The sequence below is a fragment of the Hypanus sabinus genome, chromosome 2 (assembly GCF_030144855.1).
Source record: "Hypanus sabinus isolate sHypSab1 chromosome 2, sHypSab1.hap1, whole genome shotgun sequence".
NCBI classification, from domain to species: domain Eukaryota; kingdom Metazoa; phylum Chordata; class Chondrichthyes; order Myliobatiformes; family Dasyatidae; genus Hypanus; species Hypanus sabinus.
The window spans coordinates 105,630,709-105,657,986 of NC_082707.1; the positions used below are offsets into that span (position 1 = coordinate 105,630,709).

General features: G+C 42.8%; 1 protein-coding gene across 2 annotated transcripts in view; it reads right to left on the minus strand.

The window, feature by feature from the left end:
* The window catches only part of LOC132381729 (solute carrier organic anion transporter family member 2A1-like), a 223,150-nt gene that overhangs the window by 94,748 nt on the left and 101,124 nt on the right, over window positions 1-27,278 (minus strand). For both annotated transcript variants that reach the window (XM_059951311.1, XM_059951304.1), the window contains one exon: window positions 24,298-24,431. In XM_059951311.1, coding sequence (XP_059807294.1) covers window positions 24,298-24,431 — 134 coding nt within the window. The remainder of the gene's footprint in view (window positions 1-24,297; window positions 24,432-27,278) is intronic.

The window sequence follows — 27,278 nt, forward strand, 5'->3', positions numbered from 1 at the left end:
CCTATTATTTTACGCATATTCATATGTTTTCATTGTTCAGTGAAATAGTCCTTTTATTTTTCAGGTTGACAGCTGGCTGACGTTATTTTTGGTTTGCTGCTGGCGGCAAATTTAAGTTTGGCGTTTTTCATAAATACAAGAAGGACTCAAATAGACGTTGAGTATTTTACTTAAAAGTAACCTTCAACCCAATGTCTTTTTTTCGGAGTTCAAAATGTTTTTGTTGCATGCAGAAATGTAATTTCATTTTCTCTGCAGGAGTTCATCAATTTAATAAATGCAACACATTATAGTTTGTTTATACATAGCATAAAGGCAAAACAAAACGTTGTATGCAGTGTTATTTCAGTTTAAATGTCAAACAGGTTTTGCGGCTCCCAGTGTTTTCTTTTCTGTGGGAAACGGGTCCAAGTGGCTCTTTCAGTGGTAAAGGCTGCTGACCTCTGACCTGGACCATATCCCTCCATACACCTCTCATCCATGTACCTGTCCAAGTTTTTTCTTAAATGTTAAAAACATTTACCACTTCATCTGGCAGCTCATTCCACACTCCCACCATTCTGTGTGAAGAAGCCCCCTCAAATGTTCCCTTTAAACTTTTCCCCCTTCACCCTTAACCCATGTCCTCTGGTTTTTTCTACCCTAGCCTCAGTGGAAAAAGCCTGCTTGCATTCACTCTATCTATAACCGTCATAATTTTATATATCTCTATCAAGTCTCCCCTCATTCTTCTACGCTCCAGGGAATAAAGTCCTAACCTATTCAACCTTTCTTGGTAACTTAGTTTCTCAAGTCCCGGCAACATCCTTGTAAACCTTCTCTGCACTCTTTCAACCTTATTAATATCCTTCCTGTAATTTAGTTCAAACTAAATTCATCAAAGTAAATATATGACACCATATACTACCTCAAAATTCATTTCCTTACAGCCATTTGTAGAGAACAAGGAAATACAATAGAATCAATAAAAAGCTACACACAAAGACTGACAAACCAATGTGGAAAAGATGAGTAACAATGCAAATACAAAAATAAATGAATCATAACCATCAATCAATAAATGAATGGTGAGAATACAAGTGTAAAGCAAGGTTGTCAAATCAGTTCAGTGTTGAGCTGAGTGAAGTTAGCCATGCTGGTTCATCAGACTGATGAAAACCAGAAGTTTTTCAGATATATTAAGAGTAAAAGAAAGGTGAGAATAGATAATGGGCTGCTGGAAAATTATGCTGGAGAGATAGTAAAAGGGGACAAGGAAACAGCAGGTGAACTAAATAAGCATTGTTCATCAGTCTTCACAGTGGAAGACACGAGTAACATGTCCAAATTTCTAAAGTGTCAAGGGGCAGACGTGAGTGCAGTTGCTATTATGAGGAAGATGGTGCTTGGGAAATTGAAAGGTCTTAAGGTAGATAACTCACCTTTAACCTGATGGACTACATCGTAGGGTTCTAAATGAAATAGCTGAAGAGATTGTGGAGGCCTTACTAATAATATTTCAATAATCAATAGATTCTGGAATGATTCCAGAGGACTGGAAAATTTAAAATGTCACTCCACTCTTCCAGAAAGGAAGGAGACTTAAGAAAGGAGGTTATAGGCCAGTTAGCCTGACCTCAGTGATTGGGAAGATGTTGGAGTTGATTGTTAAGGATGTGGTTTCAGGGTACTTGAAGGCCCATGACAAAATAGGCCAAAGCCAATATAGTTTTCTTCATGTTACAGGCCCTTTGGCCCACAATGTTGTGATGATCATGTAACCTATTCTAGAAACTGCCTAGAATTTCCCTACCACAGAGCCCTCTATTTTTCTAAGCTCCAAGAGTCTCTTAAAAGACCCTATTGTATCCATCTCTACCACCCTCACTGGCAGTGCATTCCATGCACCCACCACTCTGTGTGTGAAAAACTTACCCCTGACATCCCCCTGGTACCTACTCCCAAGCACCTTAAAACTATGCCTCCTCATGTTAGCCATTTCAACCCTGGGAAAAAGCCTCTTGCTAGCCACATGACCAATGCCTCTCATCATCCTTCAGCGAAAATGTTGCCTGACAAATCTATTGGAATCCTTTGAAGAAATAAAAAGCAGGATAGACAAAGGAGAATCAGTGGATGTTCTGTATTTTAATTTTCAGAAGGCTTTTGACATGTACTGCACATACAGCTACAAAACACATTAAGAGCCTATGGTATTACAGAAAAGATAACAGAATGGATATAGCATTGGTTGAGTGGCAGAAGGCAAAGAATTATAAGAATAGCCTTTTTGTATTGACTCATTCCAGGAGGATCACAACCTAGTCATGGTTTGAAGGCTTGCATACCTCAATGACCTGAAGAGTTACGTTGACTAGAGTCCAGGATTTATGCTTTGGCTCTTGGTAGATTCATCCATGCCTAACAGGTCAAAGGGTAGAGGACAGATTAAGAGTGGTTCACCGGTCCTCTAGACTCGGGGGTTCAACTCAGGCTAACAATCCTTACTGGTAAAACAAAATTGTTATAGTAACAGCAATGAAGAAACCTTCTACATCTGAGTGCAACGGTAGCCATGATTCTCCACCCGGGGACTTCCAAGACTGACAGTAGTGAAAACTGAGAAGAAGCTACTAACAGATGAAGGAAGCCCTGAACACCACCAAAGATGGAGGATCTTTATTGCTGCCCTAAACACCAGTGGCATAACAGGTAGTAAGTTCGGAATGGTGGTCACTGACTAATGGTGTTCCACAGGGTTCTATGTTGGGACCACTTCTTTTTAAATTTGTTTGGCAATGATTCGGATGATGAAATTGATGGTTTTGTAGCCAAGTTTGCAGATGATACAAAGATAGTTGGAGGGCCGGTAGGGCTGAGGAAGCAGAAAAACTATAGAAGAACCTAGACAGCTTAGGAGAATGGGCAAAGAGGTGACACATGGAATACAGTGTGGGAAAGTGTATGGTCATGCACTTCCATAGAAGGAATAAAAGCATAGACTATTTTCTAAGTGGGAAAACATTCAAAAATCTAAGGAGCAAAGGGACGTGGAAGCCCTCATGCACGATTTTCTAGAGGTCAAATTACCCTGAGTCAGTGGTAGAGAGGCAAATGCAATGTCAGCATTAATTTCAAGAGAACTAGAATGTAAAAACAAGGGTGTAATTCTGAGGTTGTATAAGGCACTAGTGAGGCATCACTTGGAATACCATGACCAGTTTTGGGCCCCTTATTTAAGAAAGGATGTGCTGAAATTGGAGAGAAATCAGAGGAGGTTCATGAAAATGAACCTCCTCTGAACGTCAAACCAAATATTGAAACATCTAGACAGACTGCAGGTGCAGTAGGCCCTATATTGGGTGAGTCTATGACCAGAGGGCACAGCCACAAAATAGAGGAAGATTCATTTTGAAAGAGATGAAGCAGAATTTCTTTACTCAGAATGGTGTATTTGTGGAATTCATTGCCATTGACAGCTGTGGAGGCCAAGTCACTGGGTGCACTTCTGAAGGAGATTGATAGACTCTTGACTAGTCGGGGTGTGAAAGTTTACGGGGAGAAGTCAGGAGAATGGGGCTGAGAGGGAAATGGATCACCCATGATGAAATAATGGAGCAGACTTGATGGGCCAAATGGCCTAATTCTGCTCCTATGACTTATGGGTAATAACTGTCCTTGAACCTGGTGGTATGGGGCCTAAGGCTCCTGTACCTACTTCCCAAAAGCTGCAGCAAGAAGAGAACATGACCTGGATGGTGGGGGCCCTTAATGAGGGAGCTTTCTTGAGGCTGCACTTCTTAAGGATGTACTTAATGGTGCAGAGAGCTTTTCCTGTGATGCACTGGGCCATATCCACTGCATTTGTTTGCTTTTCCATTCTTGAGCATTTATGTTTTCATAACAAGGACATACTCAATGGTGGAGAGAGCTTTTCCTGTGATGGACTGGACTGAGAAGCAGGACCTCAAAGGTAGTAATCTTGGGATTACTGCCTGTGTCACATGACAGTGAGTATAGGAATAGAGTAGGGTGGAGGATAAATGTGTGACTGAGGGATTGGAGTAGGGGACATGGATTCACATTTCTGGATCATTGGAGCAGGCATGAGGAAGAGGTGGTTGATTCACAAATAGAGAAAGCTTGGAGACTATGTGTGAGGGAGGATAGGCAGGTGATAGACAAGGGATGCACTCAAACTGATAGTTTTATAGTAATAGTGATAGTGATAGTGTCTATTTTAATGCATGAACAAAGTTGGTGACCTTAGAGCGTGGATCAGTACTTGGAGCTAAGATGTTGTGGCCATTAAAGACTTAAATGGCTCAGGGGCAGTAATGGTTACTTAAAGTGCCAGGCTTTAGATGTTTTAGAAAAGAAAGAAAGGGAGGCAAAATTGGTGGGGGCATAGCACTGCTGATTAGAGATAGTGTCATGGCTGCAGAAAAGGAGGAAATCATGGAGGGATTGTCTACTGAGTCTCTGTGGGTGAAAGTTAAGAACAGGAAGGGGTCAATAACTCCACTGGGTATTTTTTATAGACCACCCAGCAGTAACAAGGACATAGAGGAGCAGATAGGAAGACAGATTCTGGAAAGTTGTAATGGTATCGTGTCATGGTGGAAGATTTTAATTTCCCAAATATTGATTGGCATCTCCCTAGAGCAAGGGGTTTAGAATAGGATGGAGTTTGTTAGGTGCATTCAGGAAGGTTTCTTTACACAATATGGTTATATGGTTGATATGTAGATAAGCCTACATGAGAAGAGGCTGTACTTGATCTGGTATTGGAAAATGAACCTGGTCAGCTGTCAAGTCTCTCAGAGGAGAGCATTTTGGAGATAGTGATCATAATTCTATCTCCTTTACCATAGTATTGGAGAGGGATAGGAACGGACAAGTTAGGAAAGCGTTTAATTGGAGTAAGGGGAAATATGAATCTATCAGGCAGGAACATGGAAGCGTTAATTGGGAACAGATGTTCTCAAGGAAATGTACAGAAGACACGTGGCAAATTTTCAGGGGATATTTGCATGGAGTTCTGCATAGGTACGTTCCAATGAGACAAGGAAAGGATGGTAGGGTACAGGAATCGTGGTGTACAAAGGCTGTTGGAAATCTAGTCAAGGAGAAAAGAAAACTTTACAAAAGGTTCAAAAAAACTAGGTAATGATAGAGATCTAGAAGGTTACAAGGCTAGCAGGAAGGAGCTTAAGAATGAAATTAGGAGAGCCAGAAGGGGCCATGAGAAGGCCTTGGTGAGCTGGATTAAGGAAAACCCCAAGGCATTCTACAGGTATGTGAAGAGCAAGAGGATAAGATATGAGACAATAGGACCAATTAAGTGTGACACTGGAAAAGTGTATATGGAACCAGCAGAGATAGCAGAGGTACTTAATTAACACTTTGCTATTCACTACGGAAAAGGATCTTGGCAATTGCAGGGATGACTTACAGAGGACTGAAAAGCATGAGCATTTTGACATTAAGAAAGAGGATGTGCTGAAGTTTTTGGAAATCATCAAGTTGGATAAGTCTCCAGGACCAGATGAGATGTACCCCAGTCTACTGTGGGAGGCGAGAGAGGGGATTGCTGAGCATCTGGCAATGATCTTTACATCATCAATGGGGATAGGAGAGGTTCTGGAGGATTGGAGGGTTGCAGATGTTGTTCCCCTATTCAAGCAAGGGAGTAGAGATAGCCCAGGAAATTATAGACTAGTGAATCTTACTTCAGTGGTTGGTAATTTGATGGAAAAGATCCTAAGAGACAGGATCTATGACCATTTTCTATTTTCTAATTATGATTTATAATTTAAATTTTTTATTATACTTACTTTGACTTGTACTTCAGGGAGTGCGAAGCGCAGAATCAAATATCGCTGTGATGATTAGATGCTCTAGTATCAATTGTTTGGTGACAATAAAGTACAGTAAAGTAAAATGACATGGATGAGGAATTGGAAGGATGGGTTAGTAAATTTGCTGATGACACAAAGGTTGGGGTTGTTGTGGGTAGTGTGTAGGGCTGTCAGAGGTTACAGCGGGACATCCATAGAATGCAAAACTGGGCTAAGAAGTGGCAGATGGAGTTCAACCTGGATAAGTGTGAGGTGGTTCATTTCCGTAGGTTAAATATGATGGCAGAATATGGTATTAATGGTAAAACTCATGGCAGTGTGGAGGATCAGAGGGATCTTGAGGTCCGAGTCCATCGGACACTCTGAGCTGCTGCGCAGGTTGACTCTGTGGTTAAGAAGGCATACGGTGCATTGACATCCATCAACCATGGGACTGAGTTCAAGAGCCGAGAGGTAATGTTACAGATATATAGGACCCTGGTCAGACCCCACTTGGACTACTGTGCTCAGTTCCGGTCACTTCACTACAGGAAGGATGTGGAATCTATAGGAAGAGTGCAGAGGAGATTTACAAGGAAGTTGCCTGGATTAAGGAGCATGCCTTATGAGAATAGGTTAAGTGAACCAAGTCTTTTCTCCTTGAAGCAGCAGAGGATGAAAGGTGACCTGATAGAGGTGTATAAGATGATGAGAGGATTTGGTCATGTGGATAGTCAGAGGTTTTTTCCCAGGGCTGAAATGGCTAACACGAGAGGGCACAGTTTTAAGGTGCTTGGAAGCAGGTACAGGGGAGATGTCAGGGGTAAGTTTATAATGCAGAGAGTGGTAAGTTCATGGAATGGGCTGCTGGCATTGGTGGTGGAGACAGATACAATAGGGTCTTTTAAGAGACTCCTGGATAGGTACATGGAGCTTAGAAAACTGGCCTAAATCTCTCTGCAAACTTTGAAAACCTACTTTATTATCCACAATGCCACCTGCCTTAGTATCATCTGCATACTTACTAATCCAATTTACTGCCCCATCATCCAGATCATTAATGTATATGACAAACAACATTGGACCCAGTACAGATCCCTGAGGCATGCCACTAGTCACTGGCCTCCAAGCTGACAAACAGTTATCCACCACTACTCTCTGGCATCTCCCATCTAGCCACTGTTGAATCCGTTTTACTACTTCAATATTAATACCTAACGATTGAACCTTCCTAACTAACCTTCCATGCAGAACCTTGTCAAAAGGCCTTGCTGAAGTTCATATAGACAACATCCACTGCTTTACCCTCATCAACTTTCCTCGTGACCTCTTCAAAAAATTCAATAAGATTTGTCAAACATGACCTTCCATGCACAAATCCATGTTGACTGTTCCTAATCAGACACTGTCTATCCAGATAATTATATATACTATCTCTAAGAATACTTTACATTAATTTACCCACCACTGACGTCAAACTGACAGGCCTATAATTGCTAGGTTTACTCTTAGAACCCTTTTTAAACAATGGAACCACATGAGCAATATACCAACCCTCCGGCACCATCCCCGTTTCTAATGACATTTGAGATATTTCAGTCAGAGCCCCTGCTATTTCTACACTAACTTCCCTCAAGGTCCTAGGGAATATCCTGTCAGGACCCAGAGATTTATCCACTTTTATATTCCTGAAAAGTGTCAGCACTTCCTCCTCTTTAATCATCATAGTTTCCATAAATTCCCTACTCGTTTCCCTTACCTTACACAATTCAATATCCATCTCCTTAGTGAATACCGAAGAGAAAAATTGTTCAAAATCTCCCTCATCTATTTTGGCTCCACACATAGCTGTCCACTCTGATTCTCTAAGGAACCAATTTTATCCCTCACTATCCTTTTGCTATTAACATAACTGTAGAAACCCTTCGGATTTATTTTCACCTTACTTGCCAAAGCAACCTTGTATCTTCTTTTAGCTTTTCTAATTTCTTTCTTAAGATTCTTTTTACATTCTTTATATTCCTCGAGCACTTCATGTACTCCATGCTGCCTATATTTATTGTAGATATCTCTCTTTTTCCTAACCAAGTTCCAACATCCCTTGAAAACCATCGCTTTCTCCAACTTTTAACCTTTCCTTTCAGCTTAACATAAAGATTCTGTACCCTCAAAATTTCACCTTTAAATGACCACCATTTCTCTATTACATCCTTCCCATAAAACAAATTGTCCTAATCCACACCTGCTAAATCCTTTCGCATCTCCTCAAAGTAAGCCTTTCTCCAACAAAAATCTCAACCCTGGGTCCAGTCCTATCCTTCTCCCTAGTTATATTGAAACTAATGACATTGTGATCATTGGACCCGAAGTGCTCCCCAACACATACCTCCATCACCTGACCTATTTCATTCCCTAACAGAAGATCCAACACTGCCCCTTCTCTAGTTGGTTCCTCTATGTACTGCTGCAAAAAACTATCCTGCACACATTTTACAAACTCCAAATCATCCATCCCTTTTACAGTATGGGCTTCCCAGTCTACGTTGAGGAAAATGTTGCATTTTGAAAAGCCACACTGAGGCAGGATTTACACTGTGAATGGTGGCATGCCCAGAAGTACTGTCTAACAGAGAGAATCAGGGTACAGGCACATAATACCCTGAAAGTAGAGTCAGAGATCAGTCAGAGTATTACACACCAGTCTTCATTGGGACAGAAAACACTGGTGAGACCAGACTGGAATCACTCTAGGAAAGATATCATTAAGCTGGAAAGAATGCAAAGAAGACGGATCAGAATGTTGCCAGGTCTCGAGGGTATGTATTATACAGAGAGGTTAGACAGGCTAGGAAGTTATTTCTTGGAGTCTAGGAGACTTTAAAGAAGTGCATAAAACCATGAGGGTCATTGAGGCTTTCAGAGTTTTCTTCCCAGGGAAAGGAAATCAAAAGCTAAAGCCACAGGCTTAATATAAGAATGTAAAGATTTAAAAACAGTCTGATGGGTAACCTCTTTGTGGAAAGGGTGATGTGTATATCGAATGACTGCCAGAGAAAATAGCCAACACAGATACAATATCCTAATTTAAAATACATTTGAATAATGGTAAAAAAGGCTTAGAGCAGGGGTTCCCAACCTTTTTTATGCCATGGACAAATACAATTAAGCAAGGTGTCCAGAGACCCCAGGTTGGGAATCCTTGGCTTTGGAGAGATACAAGTCAAACAGAGATAAGTGGATAAGCTTAGGTGGGCACCTTGGTCAACATGGATGAGTTGAATGAAGGACCCCTTTCTGCGCTATTTTATTCTATGCCTCTAATAATAAAAAACAAAAACAGCAAATGCCAGCAGAAGTAATGGTAATCAGGAATGCTGCAAAACTCATCTGACTCCAAAGTTAAAGTCGAGTACAAATTATGTATCAAGTAAGTGTATGGCAGAATAAGTTACCTTGAGATTCATTTTTTGAAGGAAAATAAATAAATACAATGGATTCCAGTTAACATGGAAACATTGGATCCAGTACATTTTGGGCTAATTAAGCAGCTGCCCCTTACCTGCCTGCCCATCCGCCTCTCCTTGCCTGTCCATCAGCTCCCTCTGGAGCTCCTCCCCTTCCCTTCCTTCCATACAGAAAAATGCAGCACAGAAACACATCCTTTAGCCTGCCTAATCCCATCGACCTGCACCAGGACTAGAGCACTCCACATCCCTACAATCCATGTACCTATCCAAACTTCTCTTAAACATTGAAATCGAGCTCACATGCACCACTTACACTAGCAGCTCATTCCACACTTTCATTTCTCCTCTTAAACCTTTCACCTCTCACCGTTAACCCATGACTTCTAGTTGCAGTCCCACCCAAGCTCAGTGAATAAAGCTGCTTGCATTTACCATGTCGACACCCCTCATAATTTTGTATACTTCTGTACAATGTCCTGGGTATGTTACTCAAAATGGCCTCTTTGGTTTGTTACAAGTAGGAATGTTTCTTTGTCGGATAAGTGTTTCTCTCGCCGTTGTTTCACTTTAGAATGGCTGGTATGGTAATTGTATTCATTTGTTAATCAATGGGGAATGTCATTGTGTCTTGTGATGCTGGGAACTTGGGGGAGGGGTTTTCGCGGGTTTTTTTGTAGAGGGAAGACGCTGAGGAAGGTGGACGTGTGCTGGACTGCTCGTAAGACCACCGGGGTGGTCCCAGGTGCGACGGCCGGATGGGTCGATTGGTTCGTTGATTGAGCTCCAACGAGCGCACTAAACAGAATGAACTTTGATAAGTTGGCGCCTTTTGTTTTTTTCCTTGTATATATTGTATAGCCTACTATTTTTTTAATTTTAGTAAACTCTTTAAAGTGTATTTCATAACAGTATTTGTTGTGGGTTTGATACTGTTGGTGGGCGCGAGGCATTAACTCGATTCTCACAGCACCTGCGTGTACGGGAGGTGGGTTGGAGAGTGGCTGGATCTCCTTTTTCCCCTAGACATATACCAGCCTGTTGGGTAAGGGTTACATTTGTTTCAAATCTCCTCTCGATCTTCTACATCCCAATCTATTCAATCTTTCCTTAACCCAGGTCCTCCAGAACCAGCAACATCCTTGTAAATTTTCTCTGTACTCTTTCAACCTTGTTTACATCTTTCCAGTAGGTTGGTGACCAAAACTGCACACAATATTCCAAATTAGGCCTCACCAATGTCCTGTACAACTTCAACACAACTTTCTATCTCCTGTACTCAGTACTTTGATTTATGAAGGCCAATGTGCCAAATCCTTCTTTACGACCCTTTATACATACCTTTTCAAATAGTTTAATTGAGTAATGAATTATGCATTTAAATTATGTACAGAACAAATTAAAACACTATCACCACTACAAAAGTACTTTAAAACTGTGTATTAGTTCCTAACAGTAATCAACAGAAGAATTAATCTGGTGTATGCTGCTGTGTATTTTTAATTGACTGTAAATGAACAAAATCAGTGCACAGACACCTAGTGCAGATAATGGACTGCCTTCATGCAGTGCTATCAATGATTGCATCCACCAAATCTTAACTCTCTTTGTAACATTCAAGACACACTCATGTTGGAGGAGCAACACCTTATATTCCGTCTGGGTGGCCTCCAACCTGATGGCATGAACATTGATTTCTCAAACTTCTGATAATTACCACCCCTCGCCCTTTCACCACTCTCCATTTTTGTTTCCCTCTCACCTTCTCTTCTTACTGCCCATCAGCTCCCTCTGGTGCTCCTCCCCTTCCCCTTCTTCTGTGGTCTTCTGTCCTCTCCTATCAGATTCTCCCTCCTCCAGCCCTTTATTTCTTTCACCAATCATCTTCACAGCTCTTACTTCATCCCCTCCCCCTCTCCTAGCTTCACCTATCACCTGCCACCTTGTACTTCTTCCTCCTCTCCCCCTACTTTCTTATTCTGACTTCATCCCCCTGCGCTTTCGAGTCCTGACAAATGGTCTCAGCCTGAAAGGACCACTGCTTATTCCCATCCATAGACACTGCCTGACCTGCTGAGCTCCTTCAGCACATTGTGTGTATTGCTCTAGATTTCTTGCATCTGAAGTACATCTTACATCTGTGAAGATGATTATTGATACCTTCAAATGCTTCTTGGTTCCTAACTTGATGAAGTTGTAAAGTTATTTCATTTTCACTCCCGGCAGTTCCTGAAATCTCCAAGCCTGAATGCATGAAACTGTAGTGAGCAAAACATTTCTGAAGTGTCTTACTGCTTATTTCTTGCCAACAATCAGCAACAAAAGGAAATCACTGATTTTTGAAAACAAACACAAACTGTATTGCCGTTAAGGCACTTACTTTATTACATTTTTGCTTTAAATAATTCATTTGTAACTATTTTCTAGTTAAAGTTAAAGATTGATAACTACGCTGCAGTTGTTGAAGGTAAATTCATTATCTGAAGTTTCAAGGCATGTGATGATGTCACAGCCTGTTTCGCCACGTCTTGTAGGTAAGTTCCAGTTTGGGGAAACAGGAAGGTGGGGGCTTGCGTGTGCAGGAGAAACACGAGGAAAACTCCATTTCTACCCACTAAGAAACATCATAGAAGCAACGCCATAAGTTCATATGACAGTTGATATGTTGAAGTAAAAATATTAACGCTGATTCTATTAAAATAAATGACGGTTGATGCGGTTTATTTTCTTGTGCTATTGGAAGCATTGCTGGAAAGTTTGTGTTGGAGTCTATCTAAAGCTGTTGATGGCGTAGGCAGATTCTGACGGTATATTGTATATGAAACTTTAATGTAATACAGTTTGTTGTAGTTTTACTTTTACAAGTATTTATGGTGTAAATGTGATGCCAAGAAAGAAACAGATACCGTATATATTTTGTATTATTTTATCAACAGCTTTCACCACACGTTAACGTGGAAGAGTGAACAGTAAATGATAAATCTTACTACAATCCTGTACTCATTAACTCCAGTTTAACTTGGTGTTAGTCAGTTTCAACACACTGCATGAGAACACTACGCACACAATTGACACTATTTAAAAACTACTTACTGAAAGTGTGGTGTCTAGTAGCCATAGAAGTGCAGGCATTAAATGCTAGTAAAAACCTGTTTATTAACAGTCTGCTGCCACAGCTAAGCGGCAGAGGTCCCCGAATAAACAAGCAGAATCCCTGCTATTTTTTTTATTAGTTTTTGTTCTTCCAGAGTTGTCCCAATTGAACAGTCATCCCACTTCATTGGTGGTCCAATTAAGAGGAATAACCATGTATGTATATATCTAATTGAATTAAATTGCCTTTATTACTTACGAGGGGTGATTTATAAGTTTGTGGCCTAAGGTAGAAGGAGTCAATTTTAGAAAACTTAGCACATTTATTTTTCAACATAGTCCCATCCTACACTTACACACTTAGTCCAGCGGTCATGGAGCATACGGATCCCTTCTTTGTAGAAGTGGTCCACAGCAGGGGTGATTGATAAGTTTGTGGCCTAAGGCAGAAGGAGTTGAGTTATACAGCTCTCGTTACATGCACGTACAGTTCAACTCTTTGAGTGATTATGCAGAAAGTTTGAAGTTAATAACTCATCTCCTTCTACCTTAGGCCACAAACTTAACAATCACCCCTGTTGTCGACCATTTGTGGAGGTCCAAGATGCAGACTTCTACAAAGAAGGGATCCATATGCTCCATGACTGCTGGACTAAGTGTGTAAATGTAGGAGGGGATATGTTGAAAAATAAATGTGGTAGGTTTTCCAAAATTGACTCCTTCTACCTCAGGCCATGAACTTATCAATCACCCCTCGTATATGAGGAGTAAAAATCTTTACATTCTGTCTCCGTCTAAATGTGCAATGTGCAATTTACAGTAAATTATAATGAATAGAATGTTTCAAAGGTACATTTAATGTTAGAGAAATGTGTACAATATACAAACATACATCCTGAAATGCTTTTTCTTCGCAACCATCCACAAAAAACAGAGGAGCGCCCCAAAGAATGAACGACAGTTAAATGTTAGAACCCAAAGCCCCTCCCCAGTTCCCCTCCTGTGCATAAGTGGCAGAAAGCAACAATTCCCCCCACCCCAATGACACAAAAAAGCTTCAACACCTGCCACTGAGCACTCAAGCATGAGCAAAGCAACAGCAAAGACACAGACTTGCAATATGTACAAATATAACATAGAAATACATTTGTGTCAGCATGAAGTAAGCAGTCTGATGGCTGAGTGGAAGAAACCGTCCCAGAGCCTGTTGATCCTGGCTCTTATGCTACAGTATTGTTTCCCGGATGGCAGCAGCTAGAACAGTTTGTGGTTGGGATGACAGGTCCCCAATGATCCTTTGGGCCTTTTTTCTTTGTAAACGTCCTGAATCGATGGAAGCTCACAACTACAGATGCGCTGGGCTGTCTGTAACACTCTGCAGAGTCCTGTGATTGAGGGAAGTACAGTGCAGTTCTCAAACTAGGCAGTGATGCAGCCAGTCAGGATGCTCTCAATTGCACCCCTGTAGAAAGTTCTTAGGATTTGGGAGCCCATACCAAACTTCTTCAATCGTCTGAGGTGCAAAAGGCATTGGTGTGCCTTCTTCACCATACAGCTGGTATGTAAGATCTTCGGTGATGTTTATGCTGAGAAACATAAGCTGTTCACCCTCTCAATCCCAGATCCACTGATGTTACTAGGGGTTACCCTGACTCCTTCCTCCTATAGTCCACAACCAGCTCCTATTTTTGGTGACATTGAGGGAGAGGTTGTTTTCTTGGCACCACTTTGTCAGGGTGATGACTTTTCTGTAAACCGTTTCATTATTATTTGAGATTAGACCAATCAGTGTAGTGGCATCAGCAAATTTAATTAGCAGATTGGAGCTGTGGGTGGTGACACGGTGATATGCACACACACACACACACACACACACACACACACACACACACACACACACACACACACACACACACACACTATATGTGTGAGTAGTGCAAAATGAGAGCAAAATAGTGAGGTTGAGTTCATGGAACATTCAGAAATCTGATGGCAGAACAGAAGAAACTGCTTCTAAAACGTTGATTGTGTCTCTTCAGGCTCCTGTACCTCCTCCATGATGGTAGGTAATAAGAAGAGGTGGTGGGATCCTTAACGATGGATTCTGCCTTTTGAAAATGTTTTTGATGCTGGGGAGGCGAGTGCCAGTGATGGTGCTGTATGAATTTACAACCCTCTGCAGTCTTTTCAGATCCTGTGCAGTGGCTTCTCCAGACCAGACACTGGTGCATCCAATTAGAATGCTCTCCATGGTACCTCTACAGAAATTTGCTAGTCTTTGGTGTCATATTAAATCTCCTCAAACTCCTAATGAAATCTAGCCACTGGCATGCTGTATGGTGTGTTGAATTTATAGATGGTGTTTATGCTGCACCCAGCTACACTGATGGAGAGAGAACAGAGCATCCTTTGTGTGTGCCTGTGTTGACTGCCATCAAGGAGCAGATGTCATTTCTGATCCACACTGACTGTGGTCTCCCAGTGAGGAAGTCAAGGATCAACTGCAGTGGTACTTAGAAGACCAGATTTTGAAGTTTATTGATTAGCACTGAAGGCTTGAAGGTACTTGACACTAAGCAGGACTTAATTCTAGTCATGATCAATCTCTCAAAGCCCTTCAAAACAGAAAAATGAGTGCAACTAGATGATAGTCATTGAGGCAGCTCACCCTGCTCTTCTTTGCCACCAGTATGGTTGATGCTCTTTTGAAGTATGTGGTAGCATCAAACTGCACCAGTGAGAGATTGAAGAATTCTTGAACACATCGTCCAGTTAGTTGGCATAGATCTTCAGTGCCCTACTGTCATGTATATATTATTTCAGTAATATTTGAGTAATCTTTTGTATATATATTGTTTCATTAACCATTCTTGTTCATTTAATGAACTGGATGAAGGGATTATGTACAGTATAATATATCCAAAAAGGCATAAAGGCTTCAGGAAGCTTTGGACACGCTTAGTAAATGGGCAATGGCATGCCAGATAGAATACACTGTGAAAAAATGTGTGGTCATCTACACAGTTAGAAGATACAGTAGTAAAAAGGGATAAATTTTCCCAGTGATAGGAGACTGAAAATTGTTCACGTCCTTATTGTCACTGAACAGAAATCACTGAAGGTTATCATGAAGCACATCAACAATTGGGAAGACAAGCAAAGAAAAAGGATTTCAGTACAAGAATAATGAAATTTACCACAATCATTCTGGGTTTAGGTGGGAACACACCTGAAATAATGTGCACAAATCTGTTTTCCCTACCCAAGGATGCCATTGCAAAAGGGGTCGTGAGGGGTGGTGAGAGGGGAAATAAGATTCACCGTAGTTATTCCTTGGGTGTGAGAGCTTACTTTGACAGATTAAGCAGATATGCTCTCCCAAGTTTAAGAATGACAGACAATCTCACTAAGACATTTAAGAATCCTTGTGTTTGAAAGGGCCAAAGTAGCAATAACTTGCACAATGATTAAAACAATAAATCTCAAAATAAGGATCTGGGCTTCAGGACACAAAAAGCAATAAATCTTTGGAATTCTCTATTGAAGAGGGCTGTAAGGACTCAGCCACTGAGGTTATGTCAGAGATTGAAAATGTTTTAGGCCTTAAGGAAATCAAGTAAAGAGGACCCAAGCATTCATATTATAGAATGAAGGAGCAAATACAAAGGCAAATGGTCAATATCTACAGCCATATCTTATGTTTGCATTTTGCTAACATCACTTTGATTGTGTCCTATCTCTTCCTGGTCATACAGTGAAAGATCAGTGCTGTCATCTTGATTGTAGCAATGTGTTAGAGGATGCTTCATATCAATCCAAACAGAGGCCTACATTTACAGCATCTATACTTTGCTCAACCTTATGTATACTTCTGCAGGCTCTCAGGTCTGATGCCAAGATAACACAATGAAATCAGCTGTTCGGTTACAGCAATGGTCCCCAACCACCGAGCCAAGGACTGCAGCTGACTCATATCACTTCATACTGCAAAATCACATTGTTTCCTCGCAGCCTGGTAGCACATGCTTTGCAGCCCAGTGGTTGGGGACAACTGGGTTACAGCATAAAGTTATCTGATGACCTCCCATTGAAACAAACACCATGAGGAAAGGGTGCAGCAACTGCATCTGGGTAAAAAATGACTGGCTGCCTCCCATTCTCATACAGGGATCTCAATTTAATGAGCACAATTATAATCCCAAGGAAAGGGAAGCTGGCATAAATACCCAGGAATTAAAGGTGATAACATGTATAAACTCATAGATATGGCAGGATACTTGGGAGTGTGGAAGAGCAAAGGGATCTGGGGGTACATGGCCACAGATCCCTGAAAGTTGCTTCACAGGTAGATAGGGTAGTTAAGAAAGCTTATGGAGTGTTAGCTTTCATGAGTCAAGGGTGTTATGAATGTACCACTCAAGGGTGTTATGAATGTACCACAGCTCTGAGGGGCTGAAGGGTGCAGGGTAGCCCACTCCTTTGTGAGAATCACAAGATCACTATTGAGTCAGTCCAGGAGACCCAGGAAATGAGAGAAAGACATGCAGAATTCACAAAGATTGGAATGTGACCTGGCCTCCGAGAGGCAGACCCATTGATACCAGCTATTGTCTCTTGGAGACAGACTTGTGTATTGCATCCTGTACGATGCATCGAAGCCCCAGGTAATGAACCAAGGGGGAAGTTGGTGGAGAGATTGCATCATCTCAATCTGACTGACATCTGAGACCCTGTGAGTCAGTATAAAAGAGGGTCTGGGGAACAGCCCCTCCGGACGCTCCAGAAGAAATGCTAGCCATCCCGTAATAGCAAAAGCCGATGGGAAGGCCACGTGCGTCCGGTTCCATTTGCCCCGGAATCGGTGTGCCTTTACCAGGGAAGAACAGTTTTAGCTAACAACGGGGAAATCAACTCCCAACGACTCTCGAAGGACTGACATCATAAAAGGACTGGGCAAGTTTTAACCCATCTTTCTCTCAAACCAAAACGCTGCAGCTTGAACAAATTAACAGTGACTTTTATATTTCCATCGGACAATACATTATCCCCTAGACAATGATAGAGCTATTTCTTATTGATTATTATTATTATACCCGCGCTTTTAGATTTAGTATTGACGACATATATTATCTGTATGTTTGCATTGATATTATTTTGTGTATTTTTATCAATAAATACTGTTAAAAATAGTACCATCAGACTTCAATGGACCTCTCTGTCTTTGCTGGTAAGTGACCCAGTTACGGGGTACGTAACAACTTGGGGGCTCGTCCGGGAATTGACACCAAATTGGGGGGGCCAGTGAATTGGGCTTGTGAGTCCAAACTTGGATCTGGTTACGTGGGTAGCCAGACGGGAAACCAGAAAAGATGGACGTGGTTGAATTTATAGAAAACCCGACTCTGGAGGCGCTAGAGGCGGCCACCAAATCAGACTTGATAAATTTGGCAAAGGGGTTAAACCTCGCAGAGGTGAGGTTGTCAATGAAAAAGCGGGAGGTGCGAAGGGCAATAACTCAGTATTATATTGGGAAGAATGTGTTTGCTGCTGAGGTGTTGGAAAATATCCCTGAAAAGGTACCAGCTAGTGGGACGGCTCAGTTAGAGTTGGAGAAATTAAGGTTGGAACATGCAATTAAGGTAAAGTAGCTGGAAGCAGCTGAGAAGGAGAATGAAAGAGCTGAGAGAGAGAGGGAGCATGCGCTCCAGCTAAAGGAGTTTGAGGTGAAACGGGAGCAGGAAAGAGCTGAGAAAGAGAGGGAAAGAGCTGAGAAACAAAGAGAGCGTGAAATTCAGTTAAAACAGCTGGAAGCAGCTGAGAAAGAGAGAGAGAGAGCCGAGAAGGAGAGAGAGTATGGGGAGGCAGAGAAACAAAGGAAACATGACTTGGAGATGGAGAAGTTAAGGCAAGGGTGAAGAGATCAAGGATCAGACCGAGAGGAGCAGTTTAATGTTAGTCGAGAGTTGAGGTTAGTACCTCCGTTCGAGGAAACGGATGTTGATATTTATTTCTTGCTTTTTGAAAAGGTGGCAGTGAATCAGAAGTGGCCCAGAGATCAGAGGGTGGTGCTGTTACAAAGTGTGTTAAAAGAGAAGGCACAGCGGGCATATACAGCGTTGTCCATGGAGGAGGAAGAGGAGGAGAGTTATGACAAAGTAAAGGCGGCCATTCTCCGGAGTTATGAGTTAGTACCTGAAGTGTATAGACAAAAGTTCAGAACTTTAAAAAAAGGGTGGAATCAGACGTATACCGAGTTTGCCTATGAGAAGGGTGTGCTCTTGGACCGTTGGTGCACAGCAGAGATAGTGGAAGAGGATTATTGGCATCTCAGGAAGTTAATTCTGATTGAGGAATTTAAAGGTTGTGTTTCGGAGGATATCTGGATGTATTTGAATGAGAAGCCAAATAAGTCAATCTCAGAATTTGCTAAGCTCACAGATGAATATGCCCTAACACACAAGTCAAAGTTTTCCTCGAATAAAAGTTCCCCGAGAGACCGTGGGAACGATCGAGAAAGCCCGCCGGCTGAGGCAGAGGTCCCGCCGGGAGCTAGTGGTAAGGTTGAGGGGGAAAGGCCAGACGGCCAGAGATTTCCGGGCTTGACCTGTTTTAATTGTGGAAAGGGGGGGGCATATTGCATCTAGGTGCTTTGCTCCGAGGAAAGAGACAGGAAAAGGGAAAGCAGCAGTCCCTATCGGATGTGCCGTGGTAATCAGTAAATCGACAAGAGAGCCCCGGGTAGACAGAGTACGAGAAGGGTCTGAGACTTGTATGTCAAACAGAACCGTGTCTGTGAGGGAGGGAGACACATCAGTTCCAGTACGGATTTGAAGAGATCGTTGATCAGCAGTAAGGTACTAGATTTTGGTCGCAAGACGGGAATGGTAGCTGTGAAAGGAATAGGCAAAGGGACGGAAATGGTGCCCTTGCATAGGGTCATTATGAATTGTGAGCTAGTCTCTGGACCAGTTGAAATAGGGGTGCGATCAGAATTCCCGAGAACTGACGCGGACGTCCTTCTTGGTAATGATTTAGCCGGTGGTAAGGTTTGGTCAGCCATGATGCTGACAAGCCGGCCAGTGAGTGTTGCGGCCCCGCCCTTAGATTCCAAGATCTATCCCGCATGCATGAACACTCGCAGCGCATCGAGAAAGGCAGCTGAGAAAGGGAGCAGTTTAAATCCAGCCAGTTTCAATTTGGCCGAGACGTTTTTACCTACCCTGTACCACGAGGGTTTAGAAGGTGGTAAAACAAAGAGCAGTAAATTGAAAGAGAGTAAGGGAGAGGAGGTAGACCTGCCCTTAGCAAGGAGAAAAGTTCTAGAGGTAGAAAATAAAGATGAGGAACTGATAGAGCTGTTAAAAGGTCCAGAGTTGGACATGGATGATCTGTCTGGTTTGGCAGAACTGTTTGAAGTAGTTGAAACTTCTAAAGGTGTTCCCAATAATGAAATGAGGGCAGCCCTAGCTGAAAAGGGTGCCCTTACCTTGAAAAAGTCTGCTGGGTTGGCAGATGAGGTTGTTTCAGCCTGTGGGGTTGAGTTTACTCCGGAAGGCACTTGGTTCAGCGAGGAAAGGGTTAACCCTGGTAATAGTGGGAAGTGAGAGTTCCCAGGTGTTTGTGCTTGATGTGTTTTAAAAGTTAATGCGGAGATCAAAAGTGGGGAGATGAATATTATTATTGAAGGAAACAGGAAATATGTAGTTCCCAAATCGAATGAAGAAAATTTAAAGCCTGCGGATCGCTTACAGATTGAGTTGGAAGATGACGCAAGTTGGAAGATGCTATTGTTATTCCAGAGTGTGGTGTGAAAAGGCAGAATTTGAAATGCTGCTTGAACAAAGAGTTCGAACTGAAAACAGGGTCCTGAAGAGAAAGCTAGCAACTTGCGTAAAATTAAAGAATTAGGTGGAAATTCAGAAGATGGTCTAAGTTTGGGACATGGTGTTGATAAAATAACTCCTATGAAAGAAGTAGGCGAAAGCCTATTTCGCTAGGGTACCCAAGCTCCCCATGTGGGAATTAACCGGAAAAGAGGCGAGGGTTAATGGGGACGCCATTTTTAAATAGCAAAAGCTGGTTTTACGGGGTGTTGACAAAGCATGTGAATAATAATGGAAGCCTGCCTGTTAAGTTTGAAAGCAACATAAAGATTAGTATTTGCATGAACTTTTGTAGTATACACGTAAGCTTAAGATCACAACCCTTTAGTTTTGTTTGCTGAAGGAAAAAAAAATAGGTGGTTACTAAATTGGAGTCTGATGCTGCAAGACTTTAGTAGGGTACAAAATGTTAAGATAGTAAAGGAAGTGACAATGTAATCGGTAACCATCTAGATACTGAATTGAATGTATAACTGTATTACTCTGTAGCGAAAAGAAAAACTTTTGTTTTGTGTTAGATTCTAAAGTCCTGTAAGACTCTGTACTACTTCGTTTTCACTGCTGGTGAAAACGCTTTGAAGAAAGGGGGTGTTATGAATGTACCACAGCTCTTGAGGGGCTGAAGGGTGCGGGGCAGCCCCCTCCTTTGTGAGAATCACAAGATCACTATTGAGTCAGTCCAGGAGCCCCAGGAAATGAGAGAAAGACATGCAGAATTCACAAAGATTGGAATGTGACCTGGCCTCTGAGAGGCGGACCCATTGATACCGGCTATTGTCTCTTGGAAATGGACTTGTGTATTGCATCCTGTACATGCATTGAAGCTCCAGGCAATGAACCGAGTGGGAGGTTGGTGGAGAGATTGCATAATCTCAACCTGATTGACATCTGAGACCCTGTGAGTCAGGATAAAAGAGGGTCTGGGGAACAACCCCTCCAGACGCACCAGAAGAAATGCTAGCGATCCCGTAAAAGCAAAAGCCGATGGGAAGGCCACGTGCGTCCGGTTCCATTTGCCCCGGAATCGGTGTGCCTTTACCAGGGAAGAACAGTTTTAGATAACAACGGGGAAATCAACTCCCAACGACTCTCGAAGGACTGACATCATAAAAGGACTGGGCAAGTTTTAACCCGTCTTTCTCCCAAACCAAAACGCTGCAGCTTGAATGAACTAACAGTGACTTTTATGTTTCCATCAGACAATACATTATCCCCTGGACAACGATAGAGCTATTTCTTATTGATTATTATTATACCCGCGATTTTAGATTTAGTATTGACGACATATATTATCTGTATGTTTGCAATGATATTACTTTGTGTATTTTTATCAATAAATACTGTTAAAAATAGTACCATCAGACTTCAACGGACCTCTCTATCTTTGCTGGTAAGTGACCCAGTTACGGGGTACGTAACAAGGGATAGAGTTTAAGAGTCACGGGGTAATGCAGCTCTATAAAAACTCTGGTTAGGCCACTCTTGGAGTACTGTGTCCAGTTCTGGTCATCTCACTATAGGAAGGATGTGAAAAAGTACAGAGGAGATTTACCAGGATGCTGCCTGGCTCAGAGAGTATGCATTATGATCAGAGATTAAGGGAGCTAGGGCTTTACTCTCTGGAGAGAAGGAGGATGAGAGGAGACATGATAGAGGTGTACAAGATATTAAGAGGAATAGATAGAGTGGTCAGCCAGCACCTCTTCCCCAAGGCACCACTGCTCAATACAAGAGGACATGGCTTTAAGGTAAGGGGAGGAAAGTTCAAGAGGGATATTAGACAAAGGTTTTTTACTCAGAGAGTGGTTGGTGCGTGGAATGCACTGCCTGAGTCAGCCGTGGAGGCAGATACGCTAGTGAAATTTAAGAGACTACTAGACAGGTATATGGAGGAATTTAAGGTGGAGGGTTATATGAGAGGTAGGGTTTAAGGGTCAGCACAACATTGTGGGCTGAAGAGCCTGTACTGTGCTGTATTGTTCTATGTTCTAAAATGCTCAAATATGATGGTGGACTGAAAGAATAGGTAAAGAAAAATAAACCTGCTTAATGTCTCTAGGATTAGGTGAGAGAGCCCAAAACAAACATACCAGAAAAATCTTCCTCACTACCCCCTCCTCACTGATGCATTATCTCTAGATTTCTGAATTTCTGCAGCAGTTTCTGACTTTTCTAAAAAATTTCCAGAAATTTGGCAGTCCCTTCACTGCAATGGTGGATCTCTAGATGACAAGTCAATTGCTAGTTAAAATTTTGTGACCAATAAGATATTTTGCTGACCAAAAGGTATTATGGAATATGGAGAGAACCTTTATGAGGAGACGTTCAGCCATGACTGCAGAACCACCTCTGGCTGTGCTCACAGAATTGTTAAAGGTTCATTCAGGGGAATGTTTCCAGTTGATACAGAATTCCATGTTGTGATGGATGTTCTCAGAACAATGATAGATGCAGTTAATTGCTGCATGCCTGCTGGGAAGGCAGGTGTTCTTTCCAAAGTGAGGATACAATGAGCTCAGCCTCTCTGCCACAGGAAACATCAGCAAAATTTTTTCCTGGAGTAGTGCGCAGATTGGGAAGGAGGCTGTAATAAATCCAAACCCTCCAAGCCGGCACACAGTGCCTTGACATTCAAGATAGGCATAGATGGGTTTGCCCAACGTATCACCCCAGCTTGTCACTAGCAACCCTTATGCCGCAGTCACAATGTCAAAGCAGGAGAATTCAAAGAAAATGTACAACTATGCACACAGTTTTAAATTTGCTAAAGTTCATGACATATGTTTCTGTGCTCAGATCATCAAAAGCAGGTTAACTAGTTACATATCTATTTGAATGAATCACAGATGCACAAATTAGCTAAAGTACTTACCAATTTTGCAGAATTTAAGAACATAAGAAATAGGAGTAGGAGGAGGCCATCTGGCCCATTGAGCCTGCCCCACCATTCAATAAGATCATGGCTGATGTGTCCATAAACTCAGCTCCATCCACCTGTCTTTTCCCCATAACCCTTAATTCCCCTACTATGCAAAAATTTATCTAACTGTATCTTAAATATACTGTACTTGGTGAAGAAGCCTCAACTGCTTCCGTGGGCAGAGAATTCCACAGATTCACCACTTTCTGGAAAAACAGTTTCTCCTTATCTCCATCCTAATTCTTCTCCCCTGAATCTTGAGGCAATGTCCCCTAGTTCTAGTCTCAACTACCAATGGAAACAACTTTCCTACTTCTATCTTATCTATCCCTTTCAGAAATTTGTATGTTTCTATAAGATCCCCTCTTATTCTTCTGAATTCCAGAGAGTATAGTCCCAGGCGACTCAATCACTCCTCATAGGTTAACCACTTCATCTCTGGAATTAACCTGGTGAACCTCCTCTACACTGCCTCCAAAGCCAGTATATCCTTCCTCAAGTATGGAGACCAGAACTCCACACAATTCTCCAGGTGCGGCCTCACCAGTACCCTGTATGGTTGCAGCATAACCTCCCTACTCTTGAATTCAATCCCTCTAGCAATGAAGGCCAACATTCCATTTGCCTTAACAACCTGTTGTACCCGCAAGCCAACTTTTTGCAATTCATGCACAAGCACTCCCAAGTTCACAAGAACACGCTGCAATCTTTCACCATTTAGATAATAATCTGCTCTTCTATTGTTCCAACTCACTAAATGTTTTATCCACAACATTCTCAGCATCTTGGATACTCCAAAGTGAGTCCATGTGCAGCTCCAGTGCCGCCGTGCGGTCTATCAGGAGCTGCAGTTGGACACACTTCCTGCACACGTAGTCTTCAGGGACACTGTCACCCTCCCTGAGTTTTCATATATCACCGGTGGAGCATGGCACAGATCTGAGCTCACCTGCTATGACAGAACAACGGATGTTAGCGGAAGAGGTGCACAGGAGAAAGGAAAGAGTCCACTGGTGAAGTCGAAGGCCGTTATCTGGACTTAAAACATTCTCTTTTCATTTGAGCAGTGATACAGATCAGGTTGAGATTAAATGAAGGTATCTAAACTTGGTCCTTACCTTTTGACAGATCAATTGTCGAGGGAAAAAGAAATAAGGAACAGAAAAAACAGCAAGAATACTACTGCAAATGAGTAATCCAAGCCACCAGGCACCAATCCACCGGGGGTCGCTGGGGTTCATTTCAATGGTGGCTAAGGAGGGAGACAAAACAAGGAGACATAAGCTGATTCACAAGCACACATTAAATTGGTAAAATCTGACCTTACACTTATCAGCTTCTCCTTTCATTAATCCCATGTTACCCAGATTAACATTTTAGCTATGGGAATAGCATAGGCCCTAATTATTCTTATCATTCTGAGTTGATTTGAGTCCACTTCCCCATTTCTTTCTCTGACACAATGACAAGCAAGCACATTAGTGCTATTTCCTTTTCTAATTAGCTTATATCAGTGTCACGTTGCCAGCAGCATCCCTATGTCAGTGAAAATAATGGGTTTGAATCAGAAATTATTTAGCATTTACAAAATAATATTCTTTTGAGTTTAGCAGAGCAAAAATAGTTCCTTTGGCCCACTGAGCAAATCCCAAACATCAAAATCCTACTTACATTATTTCTATATCATTTTACCTCTTTATCACCAAATTTAATTGAGAAATTTCCATTCTGTATCTTGCTGTTATGTTGAATGTCATGGTGGATGCAGACTCTTATGATTTCATCTTCAATACTTTGATCTGAGACCCATCCAGATTGATTGCTCTCATTCTCCACTCTACTGAACTGGTGTTCCCAGATCAGGTTTATTTACTGAGACGTTGGTGTTGGTGTGTCTGGACCCGGTGGAAAAAGGTAGGTGGCGCTGCCCGTCTGGTGGGGACTAACTCCCCCCTTGTGTGACGGCTCCTGGGAGCCTGTAAGGAGAAGGCGGGGGAGAACTTTCTGGAGACTCTCTTGGTACACCCAGTGTTTCAGGCGGTGATCAAAGAAGTGGGGGACCCCCAAGGGCTGGATCCTGAGTGCAAACGAGGGACGGTGCGGTGTACACAGGGAAGACCAAAAGTGATACAACCAGGGGAGGTGGCACTAGTGATGGGGACCCCCAGATTCCCTGGAGTGCTGGTGGGCCAAGCCTGTTAGTAAGATCTCGAGGGGGAGACACGATTTCCGGCAGGGGTGCTGGTGAGGCCCGAAGTGCAGAGGCCAGCGGTGGTACATGCGAGGCGGATAGTCGTGAGTGTCAGGAACACTACAGAAAGATAAATCATCTTTAAGAGAGGGATGCCGCTGGCACATTTATTTCTGGTGACGGTAATGTCTAGCGCCCCTGTGAGGTCCACTAAGGGGGAAGGATTGGAAAACAGAGGAAAGCTGACCGTTGAGGCTTCTAACTTTGGGGATTCTCCTGTGTCGCCAGAGTGGAAACGCAGGCTGATGGAGAAGATGTTGAAGCTGGAAGATGTTGTTTCTCTTGTTTGATGTGGGTTGCTCCAAGAGCACTTGCCATACCATCTGAGTGATTGAGGACACCCTGTTCAGAGAGAGGTCACGGCGACTGGCCCCTGCAGATGTGGAAGACGTGCGGCAGCACTTGTGTAAGTTGAAGGAAGCTGGAATCATCGCTGAGTCCCAAAGCCCCTATGCATCCCCAATAGTAGTGGCCCGGAAGAAGAAAGGAAGGGTAGGCATGTGTGTGGACTATAGGATTTTGAACCAGTATCAAAATCCTGGAGCCAATTTTGGTATCAGTATACCGTCCCAAGGGTCGAAGACATGCTGACCTGCCTGAGTGGAGCGAAGTGGTTTAGTGTGCTGGACCTGAGGAGTGGATATTACCAGATCCTGATGTGTGAGGCCGATAAAGAGAAGACAGCCTTTATCTGCCCACTGGGGTTCTTTCAGTTCGAACGAATACCCCAAGGCATATCAGGGGCCCCAGCCACCTTCCAGAGGCTCATGGAGAGGACTGTGGGGGATATGAACCTGCTTGAGGTGCTGGTGTATCTGGACGATCTGATAGTGTTTGGATCTACTTTGGAGGAACATGACAGGCTGATGAAGGTGTTAAGCCGGCTTAAGGAGGAAGGGTTGAAACTTTCCCTGGACAAATGCCAGTTCTGTAAGTTGTCGGTTGGCTCTGATGGCCACATAATTTTGCAAGAGGGAGTGGCTACTGATCTGGCTAAGATAGACACCGTGACCACCTGGTCGAGACCCCGAAAGGTGAGCGCCCTACGCTCATTCTTGGGGTTTTGGGGGTATCACTGGTGATTCGTGAAAGGATACCCGAAAATGAGTCACCCGTTGACCCAGCTATAGTGTGGCTATCCACCTATGGGAACCGAGGGCAAGAAGCAAAAGGATACTGGAACCCGACGGAGTCTTTTGGATCGAGATGGGCTGATAAATGTGAGGAGGCATTCCAATCTCTGAAAAGGGTGCTGACCCAGGCCCCGGTGTTGGCTTTTGCCAATCCCCAGAAGCCGTATGTGCTGCAAATTGATGCCAGCCGAGAGGGTCTAGGGGCTGTCCTATACCAGGAACAGGGCAACGCATTGAGACCAGTGGCGTTTGTCAGCCGAAGTCTGTCACCATCTGAGAGAATCTATCCCACTCACAAGTTGGAGTTCCTGGCACTGAAATGCGTGGTGGTGGACAAGTTGAGCGACTACCTATTTGGAGCCAATTTTGAGGTGAGAACAGATAACAATCCTCTCACTTATATCCTGACTTCAGCGAAACTGGATGCCACAGGGCAGTTTTGTCAGTATATGATTTTAGCCTGAAGTACCGGCCGGGAAGCAGGAATGTCGACGTGGATGCTTTGTCATGTCAGGAGCATGGGGAACTGGAGACAGACAAGGAGTGGGAGAGCATTCCTGCCCCTGGAGTGAAAACCATGTGTCAGTTTGCTATCACCGTGAAGGCCAAAGGAAAGGGGAGGCTGGAGCGAGCAGTGGACCCATTGGGGGCTTTTGATGATGCCTTGCCTCAGGTTTACTCTGAACTGACAGCACTGAAGACTAAACAGTTGCTG